General features: G+C 59.7%; 4 protein-coding genes across 4 annotated transcripts; all 4 read right to left on the minus strand.

Annotated features, from left to right (window-relative positions):
* Positions 1-32: 32 nt before the first annotated feature.
* SDRG_04512 (hypothetical protein) lies at positions 33-883 on the minus strand (the record flags this gene model as incomplete). Its single annotated transcript, XM_008610187.1, has 2 exons — positions 83-883; positions 33-44 (listed from the first exon to the last, which is right to left on the minus strand). Exons 1-2 carry the CDS (start codon positions 863-865, stop codon positions 33-35), a joined length of 795 nt encoding a protein of 264 aa, XP_008608409.1. The 5' UTR covers positions 866-883.
* A 1,279-nt stretch (positions 884-2,162) lies between these two features.
* SDRG_04513 (hypothetical protein) lies at positions 2,163-5,147 on the minus strand. The gene has a single exon (XM_008610188.1). It carries the CDS (start codon positions 5,105-5,107, stop codon positions 2,183-2,185), a length of 2,925 nt encoding a protein of 974 aa, XP_008608410.1. The 5' UTR covers positions 5,108-5,147; the 3' UTR covers positions 2,163-2,182.
* A 1,103-nt stretch (positions 5,148-6,250) lies between these two features.
* On the minus strand, positions 6,251-8,214 carry SDRG_04514 (hypothetical protein; the record flags this gene model as incomplete). Its single annotated transcript, XM_008610189.1, has 2 exons — positions 6,251-8,025; positions 8,070-8,214. The coding sequence occupies 2 exons, from the start codon at positions 8,212-8,214 to the stop codon at positions 6,251-6,253; spliced, it is 1,920 nt and encodes a 639-aa protein (XP_008608411.1).
* Positions 8,215-8,551: 337 nt separating this feature from the next.
* SDRG_04515 (hypothetical protein) lies at positions 8,552-10,014 on the minus strand. The gene has a single exon (XM_008610190.1). The coding sequence runs from the start codon at positions 9,996-9,998 to the stop codon at positions 8,628-8,630; it is 1,371 nt and encodes a 456-aa protein (XP_008608412.1). The 5' UTR covers positions 9,999-10,014; the 3' UTR covers positions 8,552-8,627.
* Positions 10,015-10,099: the final 85 nt, after the last annotated feature.

The following is a 10,099-nucleotide window of genomic DNA, read 5'->3' on the forward strand; positions in this document are numbered from 1 at the left end:
GCTGCAAGAGAATGTTGGCGAGCACACCGAGGTCAAGGAGGCGGCTGCGCAGCTTGTCGACAGACGCGTCATTGTCGGGCACGAGCGTTGCCAGTGCCACATCATAGACACGGGACCGTAGCAAGGCGGTCAAAAGGTCTTTGGGTAGCCCCGAGAGCGTCTCGAACGAGGTGCCCTGCTGGACAGGGCAGCCTTGCAGTACCTCAAAGATGCCATGGTCCTTGGCGCCAAGCTTGCGAAGGTGCGTTGCAGCCTCGTCAATGGACGCAGGGTAGTCGCGGGTGTGCGCCGACGAGTCGGTGTACACGAGGTTATACACGAGGAGGACGCGGTCGCCCTCGGTGATGGCAGCCGCCGTGACGTGCGAGTTGCGGTAGCACGCAGCGTACGAGTGCTGCGGTGCATCTGCGCGTCGAGGCTGCAGCCACTTGTTATGGTCGTAACCGCGACTGAACTCGACCTCACCGCCACGCACATGACGCGGTAGCGCGACGTATAATGTGCCAAACGTGCCCGGTGGCCGGTGCGCAGCCCCAAACGACTGCGCGTCGCCGACAGAGTCGAACGCAATGTGGGCAAGCGCAGCGTGGAACGGACCTTCGGGTGCTAGCGCTGTCTTGACACGCTTGACAAGCGTCGTATTGACAAACGTATCAAAGGCGGTTGTGTCGAACGCCAGGTCGGCGGCGGCGACGATGGTCGTGGTGCGTGGCTGGTGGTAGCGCGAGAGGTCCCAGGCAGGCAGCGCGCGGATAGCCGCTTCGTCCTTGGCCGTGAAGACGCGTGTCATGGACGCCGTCTTTGGGAACTCGAGGAGGTACATGATGTCCTTGTAATACGCGCCAACGTCCTCATGGGCCATCATCGTGCGAGAAAGGCCAGCAAAGCGGAAATGTGTTTGAAACATGTTGGACGTACAATTGTTTTATACTAACATTTATGTTTTATACATCGACTAATGCAGTGTTTGCCAGCTGCAGGCCCGACGCCGGAGACGGCTCGACGATTTCGTATACATGGAGAAGTCAAACATAGGACCATCGTCTTCGACTGGCAGTCATCGAGTCGGGGAGACTGCGTTCGCTGGCAGCGCCAAGAGTCGGCATTCGGTGCTACGATGTGGCCCTGCCAACGTTGTTGAATCAAACAGCTGTATTATACAGCTGACTATTCATGACCATACATACGCCAAGTTCAAATACACGTTGTGTTTTATTCGACCTGTTCTTTACCAATTTACAACACACTCGAAAGATTTCATTCTCGGTGGCGCGATGACCGAGTGAGACAAGTAGCGCGACCCCAGACGCAGCCAGGACGAGCAGGCGATGCGCCTCCTCGAGTTCCCAGAGGCCGCGGGCATGATCGGCGCCTTTGCACCCGAGGGCGAAGCCGCTCGCGCTGTCGGCCTGAGACCTCTCGCTCCACCTCGACCACGCCAACGACGATCGTCGCCGCCGCCGACTTAGCGTTCGACACAACCGCCTTCGCCGCCTTTGTCAACGCGATGATGCTGTCCAGCGTCAAGTCGGCTATGCCACGCATCGCTCGCCCACACTGCGTCCGACTCTCTCGGGTCCACTCTTATGGTAATCCAGCAGCATTCTGGGGCAGACGCGCTAGCCGGAGAATTACGCGACGGCCTCGACGACGGCCTCGATAGTACTGTGCTCTTCACGTACACATCGAGTGGGCTACACGCTTCCTCATGCAGGTCGACGCCGAGTACGTGCTCGTCGATTGGCCCAAGCGACATCGTCTAGAAGCCGCCGAGTTCACCGGTGCAATGTAGCGCCTCGAGCGTGCGTCCGCGACCAACCTCTTGGGCTGCGACAGTGACGTCTCACGTTGCTTGGAGCCGGATGAAGAAGAGCAAGATGATCCGCAAGCGCCAAGCGCCACGCACAACGCGCAGTGTCAAGCGAGCCTGCGCGCCACCGACTGCAACATAGGACGCTACGTTCTTTCACCCTCCCAGACCTAAAGGCTATATACTAGTAAACCCTATCAGATTCTACGACGCCGAGGACGCTCCGAGTGTACATTGGCTCACGTTCGTTCGTACCGGTACTGCAACCTAGCGCCACCAGTCGTCCGCCAAGGGCTTGTTGCCTTCCAAACGTGTAGCCGTACCTGTAGTCCAAGCTGCCAAGCCACACTTATTTCCAATCCAAATACTGTATTAGATTGATCGACAATCGTACTCGTCCATCAGCGCGCCAGATGCGCTGGCCGGAACACACACTCGCTTGGTGCCCTCCTGGCCTTGGACAGAAGGACGCTTGGCGCCGCTTCGACGCTTGGTTCGAGCGTCCATCACGGCTTGGAGCCGCTCGATGCGCATCGAGGCCGTCTGGAACTTGGCTTCCATGAGCGTAAAAGCGTCGAGTCGACGCGTGAGCGTCATGGTCGTCATTGGCTTTTTCTTCCGAAACAGTGTCTCGGGCTCGTCGTCGTCGTCAAAGAACGTGTCGACTGCGATACAGCGCGGCCCGTACACCTCTTCCTGGACGCCGTACTTAGTGCTTATAAAGTCGTTGACCTGCCGCGCCAAAACGCAGTCGCATGGCACGAGCTCGTGGTTGGCGTCGCGGACGCTGCGAAATTGGTAGCTCCATGTCTTGAACTCGGCCTGCAGCGCTGGAATCGCCGCTGTCGCGACGGCCATCCACGCATCGTGAGGCCAAAACGCATGGCGCGTGAGGCAGTAGAAGGCGACGTCCCCAAACAGCGCTGGCTCCGGCGAGAGAACGTTGGCCACCCAGGCGTGGACGTACGACAGCGTCTTGGACGAGTCCACGAGCGTCACCGCCTCCAAAAGATCCACGATCCAGCGCCAATGGACGTTCTTGGCCCCGTCGGGAGGCGGTACTTCCTTGTGCGGGTGCATATTATAAAACACGTCGAGGTGCTTGGCCTGAGTGCGGAGCATCTCGTCGCTCTCGGGCGGTGGTACCCGCTGCAAGAGCATGCCTTGGACGTCAGCATCCAGCGACGTGTGGCGCAGGACATGGCAGATGGCAGGAACGAGCAGGCTCCCAAAGATCGATTCGCAGCGATCGCGAAGCGCGGGCGCCAAGCGGCCATGGCGAGAGGCGATGACAACCATGTCGGCTGCCATCTTGATGGCGGAACGCGTCTCCCACACGTCGACGACGAGTGAGTTGATGCCATCGGCATTGTCGTCCAGCAGCTGCAAGACGGCCGTCGCGAGGTCGGGCACGCAAAGCGTCGGGTTGGCATCGAGACTCTGTGCCAGTGCCTGCGTGACGACGTTAAGTAGCGAACACTTGTCTGGGTCGTCGAGCATGATGGCTGTCATCGACGTCGCCGGGTTGAGCGCTGCGTCAATTGCCGACAAGGCGAACGGCGGCAGACGCGCTTGCAGCCAATGCGCAGTGGGCTGCTCGCCCAGTGAGGCCACGTAGCCTTCGACGGCCAAACACGCGCCAAGGACGTTGATCAACTCAGCAGCTTCGACCGTATAATAGAGCTCTTGGACGTTGCGCTGCGCCGTCCGCCAGAGCAATTTGATGAGCTCGGCAAGATATGGCTGTCGCAGTGACGAACACAGAGGGTCGGGGCCGTCGACACCCGCCAGCGCTGCGATCAAGCGGACCGCCGGTGCCATGGTCGCTCGCTCGTTCGTCCAGCGGCCGACGAGCTGCTCGAGCCCATGCGAGAGCGCCTCCCAGCCGTGTGTACTGCAGACGCGGTGGATCCACGTAGCAATCGCGGGCGGTTTGGTGTCAAAGGAGACGACGTCGAGCGACGTGGCCATGTAGGTGGCCATGAGTGTGGGGTCCCCGATGACGTCCAAGATACGCGCAAGGCGAGCGAAGCACTCAGTGGCCGACGCATTCGCAGCCGTTTGGATACGCTGGTGAACCGCGGCCTCCGAGAGATCGGGCGTGGCCAGCAGAGGCAAGACACGGCGCACAAGCGCATTGAGACTCTCGTGGCCGACGAGAGGGTCGGTGCGCGAGACGGCGTCTTCGAGGCAGAGTAGAGCACCGTGGGGGCCCGCGGCTTCGAGCCTTCGCTGCTTGGGCCAGAACACAAGGACGCCGAGTAGATCGTTGTCGTCGGCCTTGTGGTCGACTTGGCGGGCGGTCGAGACATAGTCATGGAAGAGCGAGCCCGCAAGACCTTCTTGGAGAAAGCGAAGGTCGCCGATCGATGGGTGCAGCTCGATGCTGCCGAGGATATGACTCGTCTCGGGCACCGCCATCATGATGTAACCTGCCAAGTTGACGCCGCCGTCAAACGTGAGCTTGGGGCGGACGCTGGCGAGCGCCACGTCAAAGTCGCCGGAGAGAACCAAGGCGTGGACAAGGTCTCTTTCGTGGCCCGAGAGCGCATTGAATGAGAGCGACGTGCTTGTCCGTATCGGGTAGGCCAGTCGGCTGTCGTCGGGCTCGTGGTCCTTGGCGGCGAGCGTGGACAGGCGGGTCGCGGCGGCGTCTACCGAGATGGGGTAGTCGCGCGTGTGCGAGCGCGGGTCGACGTAGATCAAGTTGTACACGAGGAGCACGCGGCAGCCAGTCGTGATGGCCTTGGAGATGACGCGCGTGTGTCGATAACACGCAGCGTACGAGTAGCGGGGCAGCGACCACGGTGACAACTCGAACCACGTGCTCGTGTCCCTGCCACGCATGAACGAGAGTGCGCCGCCGACAAAGTGGTGCGGCAAAGCTACGTAGAGCGAGCCAAACGTGCCGATAGGGCGGTGCGCCGGCACCATGGTCGTGGCAGTCCCGATGCGATCGACCGCGACGAGCGCGAGCGACGCGTAAAAGGCGCCAGCGGGGCGGAGCGCTGTCTCGAGACGCGGCACGAGCGCCGCGTTGACAAAACTGTCAAAGGTCGCAGTGTTGAAGGGCATGCTGCTCGGCGCGAGGATCATCGTCGGCGCTGTCGCGCCTACGAGCGGCGAGAGGTCCCATGCCGGCAACCGTCGGACGTCGGCTTCCTCTTTGGCCGTGAGGACTCGCACGACCGAGGCGCCTTTTGGGAACTCGAGCAGCCGCATGGTCTCCTTGTACAGGCTTCGCACGGGTCTGCGGTCCTGGGCAGCGCGCGACGGAGCGACCGGGCTTGGCTGCATGCTGCCAGTCGGCCGGTCTGGGATCTTTCGAATGGATTCGGCAAAAGTGTTTTAAACCTGTTTTCAATGCGGATGTATACACTTCTGTTCTTCCGGTCTGTGTCATTCCCAGGAACACAACGTGTGCATTGAACTAGGTTATAAGATACATAGAACCAAAGCTTCGATGATACTAGTACTCGTCAAGAAGAGAGAAGGAAACACAAAGCCAACACGCAGCAGAACCAAATAGGAAACACAAACCCGTTTTAAAACATGCAAAACAAGAGAATAAAAAAAACAAGACCCGGAACAGTATGCCACCTGTGCCGAACCCAAGACGACGAAACAGTACCACAAAGGTACCGGTAGCACAAAGCTACAGGGAACGCGTGATTGCCAAGCTCGCATGAGGTTGGCGTAGAGAGACACGTGCATCGAGCTGCTCTGGACATGACCTAGGAGGCAAGCGTTAGGGCGCCAGGCCGCCCGATTTGATTGGCCACCATACACTTCGTGCATTTCGATTGGCTATTCCAGATGACGATGAGACTCGTGGCACCTTCTGCCAAGGTCTCGTTCAACGAGATTGGTAGAGCCGAGAGCCGAGGCCGCCAGGATGGCAACGTGTCTTTGACGGAGCTGTTTGATGAAGCTCTGGATAGCCTCACGCCAGATATCAGCGCCTCTCGACGCCCTCATGGAGTACCTCTGGCCAAATGTGCTCGCCTGCTGGTGAAACACCCACTTGCACTCGCCCACGCGGCCGTGGCAGGCGGCTCGCACACCTCGCGACGGCAAAGGAATCGGTGCAACAGCGTTTGGCGCTATTGTGATGCACGCTCCGTCGGTCTTACCTGCACGGAGCAAAAGACGGTCTACGGCCATGTCGAGGTCCCAAGTATATTTGGTTTGGCCACAGTACATGGCATTGACGACAAGATCTCGACCTGAATGATCGATTGAATGACCGTCCACGACCGCGTAGCGACGCTGCCTGCATGTCATATGTGTACCTCAATGAACAACGTGCCACGTCATTGGCAGTTTCGTTTTCGAAAGCACGCACTTCTAACCACGATGCAGAAAACTGTGATGGGCTAGTTAATACACATATTGTGTTTATACATTCGAAATGCAATGATAGCGCCTGCGTCGCTTCGACTAGAGCATCATGAGGTGCGTGGGCGCTTGGCCCGTCGTTGCGCGCGGAAGCTCGCCTTTAGCTGGTTCACTTGCCCAAGAACTGCGGGCACTCTCCACTTGAAGGCGCGCCTGCAGCGCCGCAAGCATCTCGTCGCGCAAGTCGACAGCGAGCTTTGGCCAGCGCTGCGTAAACTCTTCCAGCAATGGGAGGAGGACGCGTACCGCGCGCTCGATCGGCAAGGCGGTTCCCTCAGCGTTCTCGAGCACAGTGTCGAGCTGCGTCAGAATATAGTCGCCGCAATGCGGGGCCACCTCGTTAAAGAAGCCGAGGGCGCCGGCCATGATGTAGCGGCGCGTCTCAAGCTCCCGCTCCTCCTTGTCGACCGGGACAGGTCCTTGGAAAAAATAGGGCACGACGATATCGAGGGCGCTTGCTGTCGTAAGGAGGCAGGTCGTGGCTGTCGCGACCACTCGAGCCAAGTACTCGATCAGCCGCGCCGGGATCGTATGGCGCGCCGCGAGGGCGATGATGCCGCTGACGATGCCAAACTTCATGTCGTCGTCTGTCGCGTCGAGCATCGTGTCCATCTCGCCGCATAACGTGGCACCTCCGTCGTCGAGCTGGAGACGCAAGAGGAGGTTGCCGGCAGCGGCGACCGGCGACTTGAAGATATCGTAGCAGCCATGCACGCGGTGAGCGACGTCCCGCACAGTCCAACTCCCAAGGGAAACGCGTGGGTTCTTGGCGACCGCAAACGCAATCGCCGGCGAGAGCACAAACATGCTAGGAAACGAGTCGTCGTTGCGCGGAATGCACGCTAGAATCGGCGCCGGCAACGTCCCTTGGACATTCGCATTTGGCGTCAAATAGGCCTCGAGCAGGAGGCAATTTTTGAGCAGCTGCATCGCGGCGTCGGTGGCGGCATTGTTGTTGGGGTACTCCGGACACATGGATATGACGGTGCTGACCTTGCACGCCGCGCGAAGCGTCCCGTACGCTGCTGCGATTTGCCCACGGGCGTTCGGTTGGTGCTCCAACGGCGGGCAAATGGGCTCGTCCGCAACCCCCGCGAGGCTCGCCAGTAGTGCAAACGGGATGTGCACCGTATTAGCCGGTGACGTGGCGCCCCACCGCGCCAGTAACATGTCGACAGCAGGCGCGAGCGTCGCCCAGCCGTACCGCGCCAAGCACGCGTGCACCTTGGGGCCAACGAGGTGCATTTTCGGGTGGTCTTCGTTCTCAGCGCTTAGGTCGAGGCACTGCTGCAGCAAGCTCACATGGTCGAGATCGAGAAGGATTTGCAAAACGCTGGCACAGAGAGGCTCGGCTTCGTGGGTTCGCGCCAGCCACACGTCGGTGAGCTTCAAGCTATTGCAGTGATTGACGACGCGGCCGCGGTTGTGACGCCGTGCGTGACCCAGGTCGGCGTCGTTGCCCACCATCTCGACGAGCGCTGCGACCATGTCCTTGACCGATGCATAGCCAAGGAGCAACGTATCATCGGGCGCGCCAGAGAGCACGTCCTGGACGTACGCCAGTGCGTCGGCGATACCGAGTTGCCGAAGGCGGTGCTGTGTGGGCCAAAACACCAACGCCGACGTCGACTGTCGGTGTTTGCAGAGGAAGTACACGACGTCACTGTTGTCGAGACTTCGAAGGACGAGCGATGGAATCGCATCCGTGTCTCGGGCGACGACCGACGTGATGCGTCCAGTGTCATCGTGTGTCGTGAGCACCAGATCGTAGCCGCTTGCATCGTCGAGTACGTCGACAAGCGCCCGATGCCTTGCAACTGCGAAAACGCAGTCGTCGTCGTTGTGGCGACACCGACACGACGATGGTACAACGACGGCAGGGTCGCGATCGCACGCAGCTCGCTGACAACCTCGTCCACGTCGGCCTCGGAGGGTGCACTTGCCGTCAAAGCGAGTCGATTCATCACCGTGTCGTAGACGGGATCGAGGTCTTGCGTCGTTGTCATGGCTATCGTCGGTACTCGGATAAAGAGAGAATGAGCTGTCGATACCAAGTGCATGGGAGCCATCCATTGCTCAAGCGCGCCATGTTGGGAAACGCCCCGTGGAATGAGGCGCTTGCGAAGATGGCCCTCGGTTCGCCTTGACGCTCGACATCGCGATATCGAACTAGCTAGCTCTTTCACGCTTGTGTAGAGAATTCGTCACTCATGTTCGGAGTCTATTGAGAATGAGATGCTCGTATGCTTCAACGTCAACTTGACGCGGCCGTTTCTTTGGGCGCAAAATTGCTACCGGTAGCATTTTTGCACCCGAAGTGCCCATCGCAACACAAACGCAATAGTTCAAGACACAAAACATCGACGAATTCATAGTCCGCAAGAGCAACCCTAATCGCACCAGACACCTTGACGTGGACTTAGCACGCGGGCTTGGCGCGGCGCTTGATCTCGACCGAGTCAAACATGGTCGTCGTCTCGCCGTTGGCACGGAAGTGGATGGTCAACTTGTCATCGTCGGCAATCACACGCGCGTGGCCGTAGAGCGAGCTCGACATGGACTTGGACCACTCGGGAATCGGCTTGATCGCGCCCTGGTAGAGACCGTGGCCGCCCGTGCCGACCGTAAAGTACGTCGGAGCACCTTCCGTGATTTTGTTTTTAAACACTGGCGCCGTGCGCTCGTACGAGTGGACGTGGCCCGACATGACGGCGTCGACACCGTGCTGGTAGTAGAGGTCCTCAAACTTGGCCTGGAGACTGCAGTGGGGCTGCTTGCGGACGTCGCCGAGCTTGCCGCCGTCGTTGGTCGAGTTCATGTAGTAGTTGCCCTTCCAGCACGACTCGGGGTCCGGGATCTCAAACTTGATGGGCGAGCATTGGCACTGGTGCTTGAGCCACGAGTTGTAGTACGCGTTGTGCTTGAAGACGATCGTGTACGGCGTCGCTTCACGGTTAACGCTCGCAAGGTCCTTCTTGAGCCAGTCGAGCTGCTGGTTGCGGTGCGCAAACCAATACTCCGAGCCAATGTTGTTCTTGCCAAGGACACCCGTGTAGTCGTCGAGGAAGATGGCGTGGATGTTGCCAATGTTCTTCGAGTACCACGTGCGGTGGTCCTTGGAAGCGTCAGCCGAGATCGGCGTCACAATGCGGTTGATGTACGCGGAAAAGTACTCCGAGTCGCACTCGGGGTGGTCGTAGTTGACGCCGTCACCCTGGATCACCTCGTGGTTGCCCGTGATGCCGAGAAGGGGCACCTTGGAGAAGAGCGGCTGCGTCTCCTGGAGCCACTTGTCCCAGTCTTCGTGGCAGCCGTTGGCGTACGACCAGTCGCCAGCAATGATGACCGCATCCGGCTTGGTGCCCTTGAGGTCGCTCGCCATGTTGGCGATGGTATCACCAACCACGTCACTGCCCACGTCACCGACGACCGAGAGGACAGTCTTCTTGGTGGCCGCGGGAATCGACTTGAAGGTACCAGTGAACTCCTCGATCGCGTACGTGTACGTGGCGTCCGGCGTCAAGTTGCAGAGCATCGCCGTGTGGAGGTTGGGCGAGTTGTACTTGTACTTGCTGCCTTCGATCTTGTAGGTATGGACGGCCGACGTCGCCGACTTGCCCGTGTTGCCAACACCGTACTTGACCGTCAACGGCGTCGACGAATCACTGGCAAAGGCGACCGACACACCGTCCTTGCAGTCGACAGCCTCGGACGAGAGACCGACGTGGACCTGCGAGACCTTGGCGGCGCCAACGAGAGCGAGACCAGCGACGCTGAGAAGGAGCTGCATAGTGCGCAATGTCGAGCAAGTTGAAAAATGAACATCTTGGGCGCGATGGCGCCGGCGTCGGTCGTCCGTCGTGCGGCCGGGGACCTTCATGTCTCATACCA

The sequence above is a fragment of the Saprolegnia diclina genome, assembly GCF_000281045.1.
Source record: "Saprolegnia diclina VS20 unplaced genomic scaffold supercont1.11, whole genome shotgun sequence".
NCBI lineage: Eukaryota > Oomycota > Saprolegniomycetes > Saprolegniales > Saprolegniaceae > Saprolegnia > Saprolegnia diclina.

What these genes read in the sequence shown, in the direction of transcription:
- SDRG_04513 (XM_008610188.1), bottom strand. Translation starts at nt 5,107, where the DNA reads ATGCAGCCAAGCCCGGTCGCTCCGTCGCGCGCTGCCCAGGACCGCAGA.
- SDRG_04515 (XM_008610190.1), bottom strand. Translation starts at nt 9,998, where the DNA reads ATGCAGCTCCTTCTCAGCGTCGCTGGTCTCGCTCTCGTTGGCGCCGCC.